Source organism: Phoca vitulina, unplaced genomic scaffold (genome assembly GCF_004348235.1).
Source record: "Phoca vitulina isolate PV1807 unplaced genomic scaffold, GSC_HSeal_1.0 scaffold91, whole genome shotgun sequence".
Taxonomy (NCBI): Eukaryota; Metazoa; Chordata; class Mammalia; order Carnivora; family Phocidae; genus Phoca; species Phoca vitulina.
The window spans coordinates 492,968-513,102 of NW_022589794.1; the positions used below are offsets into that span (position 1 = coordinate 492,968).

General features: G+C 54.6%; 1 protein-coding gene across 4 annotated transcripts in view; it reads left to right on the forward strand.

Annotated features, from left to right (window-relative positions):
• GLT1D1 (glycosyltransferase 1 domain containing 1) overlaps positions 1 to 19,784 on the forward strand; it is a 77,599-nt gene extending 57,815 nt beyond the window's left edge. The window contains exons 9-14 of one of the 4 annotated variants that reach the window (XR_004298356.1): positions 3,009 to 3,052; positions 4,183 to 4,303; positions 13,877 to 13,975; positions 14,254 to 14,369; positions 14,593 to 14,752; positions 14,897 to 14,989. Coding sequence is in view for 3 of the 4 variants with exons in the window: in XM_032396398.1 (XP_032252289.1) it covers positions 3,009 to 3,052; positions 4,183 to 4,303; positions 13,877 to 13,975; positions 19,186 to 19,347 (426 nt within the window). In the remaining variant the exon portion in view is untranslated. Of the gene's footprint in view, positions 1 to 3,008; positions 3,053 to 4,182; positions 4,304 to 13,876; positions 13,976 to 14,253; positions 14,370 to 14,592; positions 14,753 to 14,896; positions 14,990 to 19,185 lie in introns of those variants that run through there. The other 3 variants (XM_032396399.1, XM_032396398.1, XM_032396400.1) reach the window with 3 other exon arrangements.
• Positions 19,785 to 20,135: the final 351 nt, after the last annotated feature.

Genomic DNA, 20,135 nt, shown 5'->3' on the forward strand with positions numbered 1-20,135 from the left:
TGGGGTCAGAAGGTATGTGATTGTGAATGGAAACACAGGGGGCAGAAATCAGGTCTTGGCAGCAATCACTTTGATTTGTGTGCAAATTTTTATTTTTTTAAAGATTTTATTTATTTGAGAGAGAGAGAGAGAGAACACAAGCGGTGGGGAGGAGCAGAGGGAGAAGCAGACTCCCCTCTGAGCAGGGAGCCGGATGCAGGACTCGATCCCAGGACCCTGGGATCATGACCTGAGCCGAAGGCAGATGCTTAACGACTGAACCACCCAGGCGCCCCAGTTTTTGTTTTTTTTTTTTAAGATTTTATTTATTTGTCAGAAAGAGCACAAGCAGGGGGAGCGGCAGGCAGAGGGAGAAGCAGGCTCCCCGCTGAGCAAGGAGGCCAATGCAGGACTCAATCCCAGGACCCCAGGATCATGACCTGAGCCGAAGGCAGACGCTTCACCGACTGAGCCGCCCAGGCGCCCCGTGTGCAAATTTTTAACATAAAAGTGGAGACGTAAAGCATTTGTGCAGGTCGAAATGCTTCAGCAAGAAAATTCAGCAACTGAATTTTATAACAATTATACACAAACCTGCTAAGCGTTTCTGGATCATGCAAGCGTCTGGATTTTCTTAGAGCAAACAGATCATTTATGGACGGCGACTAAATGGTGTTCGCTGCATCTGTAGCCTGCGCGGGATCCCACCACATACAGTCGCTTCTCCCTGGGTGGTCCTGCGTGCAAGTGCAGCGGTCCTCTGTGCTGTTCCTGCAACTTTGCTCTTAAAATACATTAAACTCTGAAAACATTTTTTCTGGGGACAGTTTCAGTGTTCCTTATGCATCCAGATTTGCTCTGTCAGCTTCTTGGGATACATCTCAGTCAAGGCCAGTGGTTGAAGGATCTGGGGTCCAACACACATGCGGCGTTCCCTTGCCAAAAGAAACTGAAATGAAGTTTCTGGAAGGCACAACATTTTTTCAGTTGGCAGGATAAAGTATAGGGCTATTGGCATATTCATTAGCTGACTTGTTCTGTAATTCCTAATACCTACCGCTAAAGTGTGAATGAGACTAGAAATTGAATCTGTGTTCGCAGCTCGCTCATCGGGAGAACAGGACGAGGCGGCAGACGCTGTACCAGTAAAATGTGTTTAAGCCCTCCTCTGTATCTTTGAGAAGTGCCCAGAATTTGGTGTCCCGTGGGCATTGAAGAACAGTGTGTACTCGTCGACGACAGCAGCAGTGCAGGGACGGCCCACGCAGAGCCGCGGTCTGCGGGCTGAGTGTGCACTTGGGCGAGTCAGGTGGTGAGTGCACGCTGCGGCTCCATCTGGGTGGGAGCCCTGTGACAGTGGGACAGTGTCCCCTCACGTCCTCCTGTGCCTCCGAGAGCAAGCCATGTGCGCAGGCCGGTGCTCCAGTCTGGCTTCCGAGGGTCAAGACTGTGTGCGTCCCCGTGTGAACACTGTGACGGCCGCCGGGTCCTGGGGCGTCTTGCTCGTCACCGCCGGTCCCAGGTGTGGAGACATATGACAGCATCTCTGGGACAGCGTGCATGTGAGGGGACGCCTACAGATCTTTTCGTTCCAGGGCTGAGATCTGAGCTCTCACGCGCATTCTTTCCAGAACGGTATTTAACGTTTCCTTCTGTGCCCCTGAGCAGTTACCACGTCCCGGGCGGTCACGGGCGCTGATGCTCCCCACCACCCCGAGGCCCCATGACGACTCACTGTGCAGCCAAGGAACCGAGGCCCAGAGAGGCCCCCCGACACAGGCACAGCCGGGAGCCAGCGGGTGGCCGGGGGACCTGAGCCCCACTCGGTCCGTACCGCCTCTCCTTCTGGTCCTTACACATCTGTGAATGGGTCTGCTCAAAACCCTGAGGCCTCTCTGCAAGCAGTAAAAGTCACTGGTGTTGCAGAGCAGGCGGGCACACCACCTTCAACCTCTGCGTTACTGCAACGTGTCGATCGGCAGGGTGCAGAGAGACAAACACGGGCCTGTCCCGAAGGACACAGCCTCCGGATGTGAAACAGGAGGAAGAGCCAGGCTCAAGGACACCAGGCTGGGACTAAGTACAAAACTTTTCTTGGCTTTTTTTCTTTTTTTTTTGAGATATAATTCCTATGCCATCAAAATCACCATGTTAAAGTATGTAATCCAGTGTTTTTTAGTATGTTCACGTAGCTTTGCAACCATCACCCTAATTCGGGTACATTCTCATCACCCCCAAAGAGCCCCCAGACTTGTTAGCAGCCACTCCCCACTGTCCGCAACCCCCCCCCCCCCCCAGTCCCTGGCAATCACTTACCAACTTTCTTTCTCCTCGGATTTGCTCACTCTGGGTGTTGCACGGAAACGGACTCACCTAGTAAGTGGTCTTCAGTGCCTGGCCTCATGCACGGAACGTCGTGTTCTCTGGGGTCCTCCACGGTGTGGGAGGTGTCAGCGCTTCATCCCTTCCCGGACTGAGTTATATTCCCTTGTGTGGATGGACCCGTGTGTCTGTCCACACATCAGCTTGATGGACGCGCCCTTGGCTTGAAAATTGTGTTTCTGGGAAGGCTCCCTGTCAAAATAAAATTTTAATTCTGTCAGGTCCTTTGTCTTACATCTGCTAAGGATTCCAGTTCATTCTGCCTCAAGGGTTTTATGACAACATCCGCCACTGCAACGAATCACGCAGACCCTTCCTCCGCTGGAGCGCCGTGGGCCAGCGGATGCCCCGTGGCTGGGCCTGAGTTGGGGGAGGGCTGGCCCACCGCCCGCGGGGCTGCAGCAGGTTCCCGTGGGACGCGTCCAGCAGCAGACAGGAGGACGCGTGCATTTCTCTGAGCTCCTCCCCAGTGCTCCTCTCTCCCTGCCCATATTATGTGGTAGGGGAATCGGGGTATTAGTTCCTGTTGGGTTTGACTTTTTCCTTCCTGAGTTGTTGAGTCTGTCTCTGTGGCCATGATAGGCCGTTCTCTCGAGACTTAGGCTCACGAAAGGCTTTTCCTAAAATTTATCTTTGTCTCTTTTCAGGTCGACCCAGTGTTTACAAGGGAAGTAAAAGCCAAAGTAAAGAGGTAAGTGGAAGAAGCGAACAAGCATTTTGCAGGAGAGGAAGCCCAGTGGCCAGCCCATCACCCCCATTCCCATGCTTGCGCCGCACTCCCCGCACCCAGGTTCTGCTCCCGGCACTCAGGGACGCCGCCTCGTGTAACCTCCCCACGATCCTGGGGGGCCGGGCGCTCCTACTCCCCCCACTCGGCAGGAAGGATGCTGTGCCGGTAGCGTGCGCAGCGCCCTCGGGAGCGGAGATGCCCATCCTCCCTCGCTCAGGGAAATGCCGATGAAAACCGCTTTGAAGTTACAATTTCCACTGATCACACTGGCAGAAACTAAAAGACCTCAGGTACCAAGCGCTGGGTAGTGCCCACTGCAGACGCTCCAGAACACAGGCTGAAACACGTGGCTACTGCGCACGCAAGAAGCGACCAGATGTGGTTGGCCCAGGACCACATCCTTAGGGTGACGGGTGGCCCCAGGGCCCCTCCAGCACATCCGAGTGTTCAGTGGGGACCCAGGACAGGGCGGGGACCAGAAGGGTCCCCTTTTAGTTGGTTTCCTCACGGTCCCCCAGGACGGCCCCTCCATGTCACCGGCCACCGTCAGCACGGGGGACTGCGAAGTACTGATTTCACCCCCACAGATACGTGGGCGTCTTTGTATCACTCGGAGACCCAGAGCGCTCGCAGGTAAAACCGTAGGCAGTTATGTGAGTGGTGGAGAGGGTGTTGGAGGACACGAATCAGTGTCGCTGGATAAAAAAAATAAGACAAAACCTGTATGATATGTCCGCTCCGGGCAGTGGACACCTGGGCGCTTGTTGTGTTCTCCATTTTAGCATTTCTGTTTCTGTTTATTGTATGTCCATTACTGTCCCTATTAGTATTTTTTAAACAATCATTTTAGAAATGGTCGCATTATTAGAAAAAGTGGCCAGCACCTTCTGTCTGACTCCCATACCCGGGGGGCACGATTCACAGCGACGGCGGCTCATCGGGGCGGGGAAGGGCAGAGACCGCCCTCCCCATATGTGCCGTCCGTAAGGCCGACTTCTCCATCTGCAGAATTACCGTCCTCCCTCCAGCCACCCCCCCCCCCCCCCCCCAAGACTCCCAGTGGCAAAGAGCTGTCCCTGCTCCTGTTTCAGGACGGCTGGGGTGCGGCTGCTGGGAGAGATGCCCCAGGAGGACCTGCACGCAGCGCTGAAGAACTGCTTCGCGGTGGTGAACAGCTCCGTGTCCGAGGGCATGTCCGCTGCGATTCTGGAGGTAATGACCCAGCCTGAGTCCTGGAGGCGGGGCCAGGAAGCGCCGCGTCCCTCCTGTTCTCCTTTACGAGGCGGTGTCCTTGTCAATCAAGGGCTGCGGCTCCCAGAGCCTTCGAAAGCAAAACAGCCTCTCTTTGGAACCTCAGAAGTAGTTTTTACGTTCTGAGACTTAAAAAAAAATCATTTCATTTCTCTTTGCCATTTGTCCTTGGCAGCTACAAAATAAAATGAAACTAGATCGCCTCTCTGACCCGCTAAATATCTTAGATGGAAGGGCGTTTCAGTTGTAAGAGGTGGGGCCAGGAAATGGGATGAAGGTGTGTTTGGGCAAGAAGTCTCCTTCTTCTTGATTTTCTTCTCCTCCTTTTCAGTATGCTCTATAATCCCAGCATTCAGGGGACAACAATGGTGGGGCTTGCACATGTGGCGGGGGGCGCACACCATGGAGCAGGGGTGACAGGTGCACGGGGAGGGAGTGGGCAGGGCCGTGAGGGGAGAGCTGATCCCCTCGTCTAGCATTCGGCTCCAGAAAGGACTTTCCTTTCTCTTGTTTTGCGGTCACATCCTTGCGGGCTGGACTCCCTTTCAAGAGCAAGCTCGGCACAGGGTGGCCTCCGTTCGCTCCGTCCAGACCAGTGCTCAGTCCCGGAGCTCCCCCAGAACATTCGGTCACGAGTCACAGCACGTGTGGTCACGAGCGGTCACGTACAGCTCCGAACACGTGCCATGCGCACGGCAGATGTGCCTAATTAGGGACTAGCTCACGATACAACCTGCTCGAGAGAAGGAGGCTCCAGTCGTTGGGCCCCTGGGCCTCTGAAGCGGTTTCACGTGTGTCTCACTGGGGGAGAAATGCCTGCTTAGAGCGAAGCCATCCTTCCATCCTATTTGTAACATCCATTTCTTCCTTTGGACACTAACTGAATTTACTGCACTTGCTGGCAGAAGACAATTTAGTGTTTCACACAACACAGTAAATCAAGAAAGCAGCCAAAAAAAATAATCCTCCCTAAACTGAAGGACCGACTGTTGTCTCATGCCTAATATTTCCTGTGGCCTCCTTTAAAAAAAAGCAAAGCGCAAAACCCAAAGCAACACCAGGAGCCAGGGGCAGAAGCTGCACGTCCACGCCTCGATGCCAGAGCGCGCAGTGTGGGCCGTGACCCGCTCGTCTTCAGGCGGAGACCTCCACCTGAGCTGGCGGGTGGCGTCGTCCAGTGGCTGCGCCCTTCACCTTCGCACCCCACCTGACAGCTTCAGAAAGGCACGTTCTTACCCCACCCATCCTTGAGCTGGTGCTGAACTGCTCCTTTGTATGTAAATACACATTTTCTTGCTCAAGTTCCCAAGAAAAAGTGAAGTAGAATTCAGGAATGATTTCATCACTGGCGCCCAGCGCATCTCACTGCGGATGAATTGCTGTCAAACCTCATTTCCTTCAAAGGCAAGGCAGCTGTTAGCGAATGTGACTGTCTTAAATGTTGATGTTGTGCTCCTTTTGCAAACTCCAAAATAACCTTTGGGTTGAGGGTTTTGAATGAAGCTGATTTCAGGGGAGTGGTCTGGGTGCATTTCATTAGAATCCATTCAGATAACCCAAGTGGTTAATCACAGAATGAACGCATATCACTTTTGAAGGAAGGGATCTTTCGACCTCCCAGAATTAGCTTTGTTTTCTCATGGAAGCATATAGAAATCTCATTTGCTAAAATACATCTCTTACCGAGAAACTCCAAAAATCAAGCTCGAGCTAGAAGTGTGGGCAGTAGGGTGAATATTCCTACAGCGAATCTGTGGTTTCCAGTTTGGGCTGATTATGGAGTTGCATCGAATGAAGTTGAAATAATACAGAAAAGTCTGTTCTTACCTCAGTCCCCCCACCCGGAACACACACGCGGGCACACGCACACACACGCGTGTGCTACCCTCCCGGTCAGTTTCTGCTGCCCAGGGGGAAGGAAGGCCGTATTCTAAAGCCAAGAGTAACAGGAGAATTCTCCGGCTCTTAGCTTCCGGGCCCAGACCCTCGTGACTGAAGCCTCCCTGCAGGGCTCTCCGAGCACAGTGTGACTCTGTGCCCTCTTGGCCGTGGCTAGTTTCAGAGTGTGTCGGGTGTGTGGCCCGGCTGTGTCCTTCCCACTTCACAGAGTGAAGGGCCTTCTGAGGCATCACAATGAGAAGGGCGTCACAGGCATTTAGAGCGGGGTGAGGGGGAGAGGCCTGCAGGGATGTGAAGTATTTTTCAAGGCACAAGACTGTCTCTTGCATCCAAGAGTTGCTCCCCAAATGCCCTGGGCATCTGCGTTGAGAAGCTTTCTAACCCCGGCAATGTAAGATCGGATTGCAGCGCATTGTGTCAGGGGACGCTCGGACCCGCCGCGTCCCCACCTGACAGGCAGCAGTCCCTGTACTGGACACGCGCTAGTCAAGGCCGTGAAAACCCAAGCAAACCTCTCCACGAGAAAATCCGGAATTCCAGAAATCAGAATTCCCTCCGTAAATGCAGGTGACGGTGCCCACCCTTCATGGCCCGCGCTTCACGGCTTTGGCCGGAGGGAGCCCCGGCAGCTGCATCTGGAGGTGGATATGCACGTGGAGGGGAGGCAGGGTCTCTGGAATCTTCTCGCAGCTCTGCAGAAAATGGGGCACGAGCTACAAAGCTTCCTTTCAAGGTGGAATCAGAGGTTTCCAGCCACTGATGAGAGGTGGAGGAGCTCCCGCGGGGAGAAATCGGATGCGGGCGGACTGAACCCGGCACAGACACCGTTCACTGTCGGAACCCCAGACCCAGGTCTGGACTGCTGGCCACCCCCCGTGCGCTGCACGAGCCCTGTCTGTGTTCACTGGTGGAAAGCGTGCGCAGGGTACACGCGCCCATCTCCCTACGCCGTCGAGCACAAGACGCCGCCGCTGGGCCAGGTCTTGTCCGGACCCACTTTGCGCCCTTGTCTGGCCCTGGGACGTCACCTTTCTTCCAGGCAGCTTGTTTTTAAGGAGGTGACATCACGCTTTGAGAAAGCGATGTAAGAATCAATCATCAGATTCCTGAGTGCCGTGTCTTGGCCGTATGAAAACAGCCTTACCACCCGCTTCTTCCTTCTGAAGACATTTCCTTTCCTAGTGACAGTTTAGTTTTGAAGAGAGGACTTCAGAGTGCGTTGTCTGTGAATACACGACATCAGGCCCCCTTTACGTAGCTTTTGCCCCGCCCCCAGGCCTCGGGGACGCGGAGCCTGGAGCCTGCAAACAGTCATCGCATTACCTGTGCACTCTTTCCTTCCACCGGGGTGTGCTGGGTGCACGCGGTGCGCTGGCTCTGGGCTGGGCTCTGGAGACACAGTAGTGAGCAGGACACAGAAAAGTCCTGGATCCTAGGGAATTTACGCCCTTGTTTGGAGCAGAAAGGAACTGGAAACCGGAAGTGAGGCCACCCATAAAGGAACATAATAAGCTCTGGGCAGGAAACGAAGGGGGGCGCCGTGCGACAGGGTGGGAGGCGAGGCCATTGTCAGCCGTCGGGGAGGGAGTGCTGGTCAGCGGTGAGTGTGAGCCGAGGGTCCAGGTCCTAACTCCCAGGAACTCTTCTGGACACGGGGTCTCTACAGAGGCAGGCGCGTTAAGAGGAGTCATTAGGGTGGACCCCGAGCCACTGTGCGGGGTGTCCTGGTAAGAAGAAGGGATTTGGACAGACAGGCGCGCGCAGACCCAGGAAGAAGACAGCATCTCCGGGCCGAGGAGGGAGGCCTGGGCCAGATCCTTCCCCACGCCCTCAGAAGCAACAGCCCGGAACCTCGCTCTCGGACTCCCGGCCTCAGGAACCGTGGCGGCACCTTCCCTGGTTTCAGCCACCCCGTCTGCGGTGCCGTGTTTCCCGAGCACACTCCTGCAGCGGGAGCGTGGCCTTGAACTCGGCCCTGAACGACGAGAAAAGCCTTCCCGATCTGCGGGAAGAGAACCGCTGGAGGGAACAGCAGGAGTACTAGTGGAGGGACCAGAACCAGATACATTCCCGGTCCATGCCTGGTGCTCTGCCTGATTGTGAGCCGCCCTCCTCCCAGGAGCGATGGTGTGGCTCTCACAGAAAACATTCCCCACCCGCCACAGCGGCCATCCCGCAGGAGACACTCGCCATGCGAGGACATGTGTCATTCGACCTCACTTGTCCCCGATGAAGGCGGTCTCTAGTAAGTGCTATTTCCATACAGCCAAGACAAGGCATTAAAGAAAAAGCCAGAAAATTTATCACCAGACCGAAAACAAAGACATTTTCGAGATAAAGAAAAATTCATTAATTTATGTTCTATGACATCACCACACTTACATATAACATTTCATTTGATTTAGTACTGTAGCAATAAAATGTTAGCAATGAAGTATTCACTTACTGGGCAACTAAATTTATTGAAAAACAATCTGTGGGCATGTCTTTTATAAATCGTGATTTGGGGCTTTTGTCCCTGACTACAGGACACACTCTGAATAAATTCAGAGGTCTTTTGCACTGTCTTTTTAAAATGCTTCTTTAATACAACAATTTTATTGAGATGTAATTCACATAACGAGCATACATCTGTCCACTCACTTAAAGCATTAGTTCAGTCAAAGTGTGCAATTCAGGGGTTTTTAGTACATTCCCATGTTGTGAGCCCTCAGCATTATCAATTTTAGGAAATTTTCATCACCCCAGAAAGAAATCCTGGACACATCCTCAGTCACTCGCTGTTTCTCCCCGACGTGCCCCCCACGCCAACACCAGTCTACTCTCTGTCGTTCAGATCTGCCTCCTCCCATTTCCTATAAAGGGAGTCCGACGACATGGGGACTTTTGGGACCTGCTTCTGTCACCGACATAATGTTTTCATGCTGCAGGACGCGTCTGGACCTCATTCCTTTGTATCTGTGACATACGCCATCGCACAGACACACTGCCTTACGCGTCTGCTCACGGGTTCGTGGACACCTGGGCTGGGTCCACTTCCTGGCCATGATGAATAATGCTGTGAACATCTGTGTACAAGTGTTTGCTTGGCCACATGGTTCCGTTTCTCTTGGGTCTGTATCCAGGAGCGGAGTTGCTGGGTCCCGTGGGAACTCTGTTTAACCCTCTGAGGAGGAGCCACACTGTTTTCCAAAGTGACCGCACCATCTCGTAGCCCACCAGCAGGTTTGGACTCACAGAGTTCGAACCCCTGTTGTTCAAGGGTCAGCTGTGTATAAAGGAACCAGGATTCAGACCCAAGCAGGAGAGCTTCAGAGCATGCACTTTAAGGAAATCATCATCATTTTGACTTAAAAGTTTAAAACCCAGAGAAATAAAAAAACAGTACAATAAGTAGCTGAAGACCCTTCACCTATGCTCACCTCTGTGCTCCAACTCCCCCATCACCTCTCCCTGAGACTGACAGACAGACACACACACACGTACACATGCATTCATATGATACCTCAAATTTAAGTCCCTGCCTCTGTTCCACATTTATATCCCCTTTTTCCACAGCCATACCCCGGTTCCCAAAAATGTGGTCAGAGAACATACTTTTTATGACTTCAGTCTTTTTGAATATACTGTCTCATTTATTTGGATTTAGCACATGATGCATCCTGGAGAAGGAACTGTGTGTACTTGGGAAGAATGGGTCTTCTGTAGCCATTAGGGGGTGTACTGTAAATGTCAGGTTAAGTGGGTTAGTGCTGTTCAGAGCTTCTGTCTCCCTGATGGTTGTCTGTCTAGTTGTTCTATCAGTTACTGAGAGTGGGGTTTCGAGAGTTCTTATTATGATTAAATTGCCTGTTTCTCCTTTCAGTTCTGTCAGTTTTTGCTTCAGGTCCTGTGGGGCTCTGTCCTTAGGTGTGTGCACACTTATAATTTTTATGTTTTCCTGATGTATTGATCCTTTTCTCACCACGCGATGCCCCTCTTTGTCTCCAGGAACAGTTCTTGTCCTCATGGCCATTTTGTCTGGTGTTAGGATCACCAGGGCAGCTCTGTGGTTACTGTTCACAGGTATATTTTCTCACCCTTTTACTTCCAAACTTTTGGTCTTTGAATCCAAAGTGTATCTCTTGTAGGCAGTGAATACAGTGAGTCTTGCTATTTTTACCCAGTCTGACAATTTCTGCCTTTTGAGTGTGGTGTTTAGTCCATTCACGTTTAATGTAGTAACTGCAAAGGTTGGTTTCCGTGATTTTTTAATGTGCTGCTGGATTCTGTTTGCTACTCTTTTCTTTAGGTTTTTACGGAGAAAGTTAGACATGAGGATGGCCTGTGGCTTCCTTTCTCATGCCCTCTATCTCATCCTTTGGTATTATTGTTGAACTTGTTTCATAACAATTACTTGGAATGTTTCTTTCCTTTTCTGTTATCTGGAACAGTTCCTGCAGCACTAGGATGATGCAGTCTGATGATTTTGCAGAATTCCCTTGTGACACCATCTGAGATGATCCTTTTGTTGTAGATGGTTTCCCGGATAATTTCTTTCTCTTTTAGAAATTGATCTGTTTAAGCTTTTCTACTTCTACCAGGGTTAATTGGTAAGAAGCATTCTTCCTGGTAACTACACATTTCAGCTAGGTTTTCAAATTTATTTGCAAAGACTTCTGTAAATATCCTCCTATGACTGTAAAATTCTTCTGAGTTTCAGTGGTCTGTTCCCCCTCGGTCTGTCTGGTTTTGCTTTCTCCTTTCTCGTGATCAGGGTTGCTGGTGACTTCTTTATTTCACTGATTTTTTTTCGGAGAAAATCTATTTGGATATATCAGTTGCTTTGCTTTTGCTTTCTACTTCATTAATTGCTGCTTTTATTATTGCTTTCCTTCTACTTCCTTTGGTTTGATATGTTGTTTCCTTTTTATGGCCTTTTGTGTCAAGCAAGGCTCCCTACTGTGCAGTACCACCTCACTATCCCCCCTCAACCAACTGCTCCCCTCACCTGAGCCTCCTGCGTCCTGCCATTTCCAGGTTGATAACAAACATTTGTCCAACAAGTGGACAACGAATGGACAATTCTCCGTGGTGCGCAGCCTTCCATGTAGGATGGGTGCTCGGGGGCCACTGGTTGAGCTGATACACAAGCGAGTCTCTGCAACAGGAGGGCTGAGAATAAGACCTTCTTTGCCTGAGACAGGGATTTAAACTCTGTTCTCTCTCAGGATCGGCTGGCTGGTCCTGTGATTCTCTGGTCGTCGGTTTCATAAATCCGCATTTGTCTATCTCTACATCTACATCTGTAGACAGCTCCTCTCGATCTGTGTCTGCCACAGATTCTTCACAAATACACTGGTGCTTATCCAAAATCAGAGGATGAATGTACCCTTTGAGTATGAAAATGCCGTGGGGGCCGCCTGCAGAAGCCCCCTGACATGTCCATCACCCCCTTTCTGAGCTCTGCCCTGGCATGAGATGGTGCGTGACAAGGTGGTCTCAAAGGTCTCGCCCGTGCGGAGGACGCGGCAGTTAGCTGACAAATGTCTAAAAGTGAAATCACAGTGTGTTGCGCTAGTTTAATGAGTCAGCAACGCACACCGTGTGACAAGTGGAGAGACAAGCCACAGGACTCCCAGCATCACTCACCATCATTACGTTACGACCTCGTGACTGATGTAGCTGATGTGCTAGGCAGCTTACGCCACAAACCACATAATGGTATTTGTGCAAAATGACATCTGAATTTTTCATGTGCTGCCTAGAGGACAGTTTAGTCCTTCATTCCCAAAAGATGCAACCAGGACCCAGGGAGACAGCCAGGACCACATCAGTGCGCTTGCTACCTCAGCAGCTCCTGGGCGGCCCAGGAGGATCGTGGGAGCAACTTCACGCATGCCTGATTGTGGGGCAGAGCGGGGTGCGGTGGGGGCCCGGTCAGGGTTCCTCATCACTCCAAGTGACAGCGCTGCACTCTGAGGGCGACACCCACCGTGTGGGCCCGGAGCAAAGAGAGTAAGACCGAGATCTTCATTCAAGACCGAGGCCTCTCGATCCTGGCCCCATGCTGTCTCCTAGGATGCCAGACTGCACCTGCAGTGTGTCAGAACCCGGGCCACCCAGGAGTCCGGAAGCCCCTGTGACTGGTGCTGGGATGTGGCCATTTCAGGTTACTTTTCCCCTGTGCTGTGAGGTGCCTCCTTCCCAGGTGTGATGACCACTCAAAGATCCCAGACATGACCCTACAAAATGACAATGGAAAATCTGACTTGGACACCTTCTGTGCTCTTGAAACACCAACAGGAGGGCCTGACAGAGAGACCCGTGATCGCTGCGCTGGAGAAGCAGCTGGGTGGCTGGCGAGGAGCAGGACCGCGGGGACTCTGCTCCATGAGTCAAACCAGCTCTCCCACTTTCCCCGATGGTGGGAACAGAACAGGCTCAGAGGCGGGCCGACAGCAGGGCTGTTGCCAGCTCTGCATTCTCTAGGGCCTAGATCTTAAACTCAAAGTAGGCTGGGATGACATAGGGAAAGAAGAAAGGGAAAACCAGACGAGCCTACTAAGACAACAGCCGGCGGTTACGGTGGCTACGGTGGACGACACTGACTCGGGACTCGTTCCGCATAGATGCTTCCAGGGCGTTGGCTCCACAGTACTGACTGAGCATCTGCTCGCATCACACCGTGCTCGGGGTGCTCGGCTCCTGCTGCAGCACCTGCCAGGGGAAGGCCTCTGTGTCACAGGCTTCCGGCTGCGGCTGCGGGTGGGTAACTTACGTTTCTGAAGATGGAGTGTCACCCCTTCGTGACCGAATGTTTATTACATGAAGGGAGATGCCACAGGCAGTCAGAGTGCCTAAAACACACTTCCGTAGAGTAACAGCCAGATTATTGGTCTGCTGTTGGCGCCAGCCAGTCCTGCCCGTGGACACCAAGTTGCAAAGGGGTGTCCCTCTTATGTGCTGAAGGGCACCTGCCGTAGGAGGGGTGAGTGGTCCCAGGTCCAAGTAGCCCCAGGAGGCTCAATGTAGGAGGCCAAAATAGAGCCTTCCAGGTCGGGCTCCCCAAAACCGCAGGAGAACCAGAGAGATGCTGCCTTGCTGGGGAGGTGAGGCCAACTCTGCCCGCTGGGCTCTTGGGCATCTTTTGAGGTCTTGATGCCAGTTTGTGCTGGGCGGTGGATGCCGTGTGCTGATCCAGACCACGGGGAACGGAAAGCCTGCTTAGTGAATAATCGGGATGATAAATCATGCTCCTTCTTACTCTTGTCTGCGTGCCAGAGAGACGTGCCCGATCCTCCCGCACCGTTCACGGGTCTTGTGCTGGGGGAAGATGACTCATGGGGAGTAATGAGGATAATTAAGGATGTGTTCTCCACACTGTCACTGCACAAGTGTCAGGCGCACATTTGGAGAGAGGGTGTTTCTTCGTGCCATTGCGGTAATCATGTCAGAGTTTGCGGGACAGAGCTCTCCAGAACCGGCAACAGTAAGTAATTACAATGCAGTATGTACTTTGAAAGTGGAATGTTTCGATCGGGTGAGGTGCCCGAGGTCCGGCGGGCATAGATGTTACTCTCCCCACCTGGGCTCATCGCGCCAGAGAAGCTCTTGATCACCACCCCCCACCTGTCTTCTCTCTCCCGTCCCCAGGCAATGGATCTGGAAGTCCCCGTGCTGGCCAGGAACATCCCCGGGAACGCGGCGGTGGTGAAGCATGAGGTCACAGGGCTGTTGTTTTCAGACCCGCAGGTAAGGAAGGGTTTGTCTGGAACGGTTTCCATCGGCGTTTCCCTCACCAGTCCGGGGTTCCCATCTCTTGGCCAGCGCCCAGTGCCGCCTCCCAGGGGCGGGAGCCCTGTGTGCAGCATGTCGGCTGTGGCCACGGGGGCAGCCGTGTGACTTGGAAAAACCTAGAACACAGACCCAAACACAAGACCTGCTCCTGTTCCTGATTCTGCCTCCGACGAGCGGCATGGCTTTGAGCATGTCAGGTCACCTCTGAGATGCTTGGGTTTCTGATCTCCAAGCAGGTGCTCTTCAGAAACCACCTTAGATTTCTAGGACACTTACTGGTTTTCAGAAGATTGCCGTATATCTGATCATTGTAATACCTCAACACAACGTGGAGAATAAGCCAGTACTTGTACGTATGCATGCACATCCACGTGCGTTTGAAAATAATATATGGGATGGTGCAGTGGAGGGTGGGCAAGGCCAGGGCACAGGCGTGTGTGGGGACCTCCAGGAAGTGTGTGAAGGGGTCTGGAGGGGGCCCATGTGTGTCTGCCTGCAGCTGGCCCTTGGGGACGGTGGGCAGGGCGTGTGGCCTGGCCTGAGTCTCTGAGCTCTGTTTTCTCCTGGGCAAGCGGAGCTCATCATCCCTGCTGCCTCCTGGAGGGGTGATGGGGGCGGACGGAGGGACACACAGGGCTGTGTGTGTTCACGGCACGTGGCCGGGGCTCTGGACCTGCTGTCACCACGGGAGAGACACGGCCGCAGCCGCCACCTACCAACCGGTGGCAGGAAGTAAGTCTCTGAGGCCTGAGTTTTGTCCTTTGAGTCTTTAAAAATTAGGTGCTACCAGCATCTTTATTAGAGCACATGTTATGTTCAAGAGTATAGGGATTTATACTTAAAAATTATAGTCGAGTCAAATAATTGAAAATTCAGTTTTCAGATTTCCTGCAGCGGACGCTTAATCCGAGACAGCTTTCCCTTTCTCTTGCTATGAGCACGCTCACCTCTTCTCCCTGCGGCCCGGGGCGCTGGCTCCCGGGTGACTGTCCGGCCAAAGACACCCGGCCGCTGACCCTTCCCTTTCGGCAGCAACGCCCGTGAGCCGGAGAGGATCAGGACCGGAAGAGCAGACGGCAGTTACTGTCTTCTTCTCCAAACAAAGGCTTATTGCTTTTTGCCGCCTTCTGGAAGCCTGGAAATCAACACCGCCGGGCTTTTAGGTCAGACAGTGTTTTCTCCGCCCTGGCGAAGAGATTTTATTTTCACCTCCCCAAACACGGCGTCTGCTTATTTTGTAGCTCAACTCCAGAGGCTCTGACTTTGCCCACGAGTCTGAGCACGAGGACAGAAGCACGCTGGCCGTCTTACAGTGTCCGGCAGGGGAGTCCTTCTGACACTTGCCAACGAGTGCCACCCCGGCCCCGACAGGGTCGCGTCCCCCTGCTCCCAGACACGGCGCCGTGCCACACAAAGTCAGGGACTTATTTTGATTCTAAAACATGAACGTTGGTGTCACAAAGGATGTTTAAAAAAAAGAACACTTTAGATTTCACATGGGGCGAGGCTGCGTCTTTTAACACACTCTGAGAAGTGCGCTAGACGCGGCTGTCACAGGCGGCTTTGTTTTGTCTTCTTTACGCTCACGACCGGACTCGACCGAGCGCAGGGTGGGAAGCCTGCCTCCAAAACAAAATGCATTTTAAATAAGCCGGCCACGTGGTTAGAGTCACGGCGAACGAGGGGCTCAGGTGCACAAACCGCTGGCTGGCTGCCAGAGTGTGGAAGGTTGAGTTCAGATAGGGACCCGGAGCAGCATTTCACTTGCTAAGGGGGGACTCGCGGGCCTGAGAGCCAGCCTACCCAGGGTGATGCACGCGTGTAAACCGTGAATGCGCTGCCGTCCGAGGCGGATCTGGAGTCGGCAGCTCAGCGTGAGCTCTCCGTCCCTGATGGAGACGACAGAGAAGCCGGATAGGAAGCGGGGAGGTCGCCGTCGCTCACACCTGCCAGACCCCCCGACTTACCCTTCGAAACAGCAAACAAACCTCACACAGGCTTTGCCTGAAGGACCTCAGTGGTTGTCAAAGGGCATCCCTTATCCTCCTATTTTGTGAACCTTTGTATAAAACTAAACCAACAGCGGGGGCAGAGTCCTGACCTTCCCTCTGAGAGCGCAGCCCGTACTCTGTGGCAGTCCACGCCTGGGCCCTCGCTCCCTGTCCCCTTCCCGGTGCCTGTGGCACCCCGCGGCCCCGCCTTCACAGCCCATGACAACCTCTGCATCCTAGGTGCGGTCGGGGGACAGGCTGCTGCCCACGTGTGGTGCCCTGAGCGCCCACGCCTCTGGCCGTCAGGTTCAGGTTCGTGGCCAAGCTAGCTGTGCGTGCAGGCGCCGTCTCCCGGGGCTCCTGGCGGCTCCGAGTCTGGCCGTAGAAGGTGAAAGACCAAGGCTAGTCCCGTTAGTGCCTGGGTCAGCCCCGACAGCAGGAGGGAGGTCTTGAGGGAAGAGGCGTGTGGTAAGTCCGTGTGGCTGTGGGGGGTGTGGGGGGAGAACAGAGAAGAAGTGGGTTTGAGAGAGGCTCCCGTGAGGCCAGGCGGCTCGTGCTCTTGTGTCTGGGGCCCGCGGGGGAGACCACGCGCCCCGGGTGAACAAGGGGCCCGCACAGGGCCCATTGCCGGCCGCCCTGGGCCCACAGGCCCGAGTCACAGCCCTTGCTGTGTTTGAAGAGGGGCTGGAATTCCCAAATTATACTTGGATTGTACCCATTTGTAAACGTTGATAATTCAGTCGGCTGTTAGTTTAGACGCTCTGTGGGCCTTCCAACCATCCAACCATCCAGGGGAAGATCTGCTGGGCGGCTACCCATTAGACATCTGCTCTGGACAAGGCCGTCCCCTCTCTGAGCGAGTGAGGGATGGGACTGTCACATGGCAGTGACATTCCCAGCGAGGTCGTGTCCGAGGCGGCGTATTCCTAGCTGGGGACCACGTCTTGCCCTCCAGACACAAGAGAAGGCTCGGGGTCCTCAGGCGTCTCGGGAGTGCAGGGTCTCACCAGCCAGAAAGAGGAGTCTGGGCTTCGTGCGACAGGACAAGCGTAGCGGGTGCTGTCTCTGCAAGACGAGGCAGGGGACCTGGGTCCCGCATGCACCAGGTGAGTTAGAGAACTTTCCCCGAGGCCCTGCCACGCGGCGGGCACTGAGCAAGGTCCTGGAGGTGGAAGCTGGGAGGGAAAGAGTCCAAGCCGCGCGTGGGGTCTGGGGGCCAGGCAGGGGCTCTGGGATCGGGCCACACAGCCTCTTCCCGAGCCCCAGGGGCACCAGCCCGTCGGATGTCGTAGGGATCGACTCCTGGGACTCCCACAGGTTCTGCCCGGCGAGGACGAGGCTGGCCCCACGGACGAGGTGCCCGCAGGGAAGGGCCCTCGCGGCAGCAGAGCCCCGCGCGGGAAGCTGGGGCGTGACGGCGAGCGTGCGGGGAGCAGGAGGGGCGCAGTGCGCCGCGTGCCGGGCCTGCAGGGAATGAAGGAGGCGCACGGGACGCAGGAGGCAGCGGGCACGGAGCTGACGCAGCCCCCGCGGTCTCCATGTCCTGGAGTTAGGCTGTGATGGCCACACATTTTTTTTATAGAAAAACTGACAACATACAAATTAAATGAAGCTGCATCACAGCTGAGCACGTGGAGACAGCCTCCTATTTCTGCAGGGCCCACGCGGTGGGACGCGCTCCCTTCCCGGTTGGACGGGGCTCTCTCTAGCCTCTCGGTCGTCACGGGTGGTGAATCCATCTGCGCTCTGATTCTCGCGGACGTAGAGACTGTGAGCTTTTCCCCCGGGGCGGCGCACCCAGACGTGGAGCGTGCTCCTCCGCGCACGTGGCTGCTGGAGCAGGGAGGACACACGGCCCCGATGGCCGGGGTGCTGGGCATTTAGGGGCTCCTGCCTGTCGGGGCCATTACCGGAGCTGGCGGTCCAGAGAGCCGTGGCCGCGAGCTGCAGTCGCGTGAAGGCATGGCCGCTGGCTGAGGTCTGAGGGAGGGAGAGCTGTGCCCGCTTCTAAAGGGCAGTGTGTGGCCACTCACGCGGACCAGGACGGCGGCCGCCAGCCCAGGTGTGACCGTCCCCCTCCACTGAGGGTTTGTGGGCTGAGGTGGCCGCACGCAGCCTCAGCAGGACAGTGCTGATCAGGAGCCTTCGCAGGGGCTGGAGGCGGCCTCCACCTGGACCCCCAGGTCTGCCTCCCAAAGCCCACTCACCTGGAGGACCTCTGCCAGCAAGCCTCACGTCCGTCCCGTGTCCCTGAGGCACGGCCAGGATGACTTCATGGCAGATTTACTGCCACATCTCTTGAGGGCTCTGCTCGTCCTCTCTGACCCTCTGAGGCCCCCGACGTAGCTGTGGTCACTCCTGTGCCCCCAGGAGCCTTCTCCGGGCTGGCTCTCTGCTCACGGTGTTCCCTCACGTTCTGGCCTTCACTTGCCGAGACCAGAGGAGGGGGACATGGGTCCAGGGCCGAATGGTCTGAGTGCAGTCCTGTCTCGGCTGCGGACCACTTGCTGTGTGACCCTGGCACGTCCCCTGAACCTCTCTCTGCTCCAGTTTCCCTGAGAACGGACTCATGGGACAGCCCAGAGTCCCAGTCCCTTTCTGCAATTCCAAAATCCAAAAAGCACTTGAAAAGCAATTTGATTTTTGGGGAGTTTGGTGCCAAAACTCATTTGGCAGCAAACTCATATCTGAGCTGATGTGAAGTTATTTGTGGCTTTGTTTATCCTGCTTCGCCTGACTAGTCGTACGTTTTGATTTGGAAATTGTGGTGTGTTTCGTATGGGGCGCCGCTTAGAGCCACCGCGGGGCACATGGTGGAGAGAGGGGGCATAAGCCCCATCATTAAATCCCCCCATCCTGGATTCCGAACAGCAAGCACGTGACAGATGCTGCTGCTGCTGGTGATGAGGTGCGGCCGGTCCGACCCCACTGTCCTCCCTCGGCAGAGAGGAGAGTGGGAGGCTTTCTCCCTGACCCGGTTGGGAGCATTAACGTTCCCACCACGTGGGTCAGAGCCGTGCACTGTCCTGTCCCCACCTCATCCCCCTGCGGGCCACGTCCCCAGAACACGGGAGGCAGACGGGGGAGAGGCGGGAGGAACCCAGGCACAGCCGTTTGCAAATCCCCGCCGGCCAGTTATTTACACCCAGTTCTCTTCCACCTCCTTCTTTGCAGGAGTTTGTTCAATTAGCAAAGAGACTGGTTCGTGACCCTGCGTTGGAAAAAGAAATTGTGGCCAACGGAAGGGAGTACGTGAGAAGGTATCACTCATGGCAGGCGGAAAGAGACACCTATCAGAGCCTCGTCCGGACCCTTGAGGGAAGCATCGAGCAGTGAGGGCGCTCGCCTGGTGTTGTCACGTGCCCACCCGGGGCCACTGCGGACACACGGCCCTGGGTGAACACCAGAGACAGAGTTCTGGGCCAGTGGGGCCGGTCCGGTCCAAATCATGCCAGTTTCAATGAAATCATCGATAAACGACGTCAGTTATAAGGCAGAACCTCATCCAAAACCTGTCAGGGCTTCCAGAGAACATCCCGGACGTGTCTACCAGATCAGCTCCTGGGGGATCCTGGGGGCTCCTAGGGGCTGGGCAGGGGGAGGCGGGGAGAGAGCGGTGTTAGCCGCTATGGGACTTAGGGGCAAGCCGCGCAGCACAGACACGTCCCACCTGCCTTCTGATGACCTGTAACTCATTGTTCAAAACCAGCAACTAAAGTCCAACGTGTCCACAGAAAGGAGTCCACAGAATAAAGTGTGTCGCCGTCAGCCCACGGACTCAGCCGCCGTGTGTTCGTGTTGTGAGCAGCATCCAAGAGAAACCCCCCCAGCCCAGTCCCAGCCCCGAACACACAGGTACTGATGCCCGAGCATCTCCTGAAGGGGGTTTATGCACAATCACCAAGTTAATGCCAAAGTGTAGCCGTGAAACCGTGCTTTTCCACAGCATCGTACACGGCTCCAGTCTCATTCTCAGTTCACTCTATGTTTCAACGTTTTGTTACCGGTTTCAGTTTGCTGAGGTCCAGGTGTGAATGATCCAGGAGTAGGTCTCCAGAGAGTACCGAGACACCGTGACCCCGAATACGGGGGGGAATGCACAGGACGGGGTGCCGAGACACCGT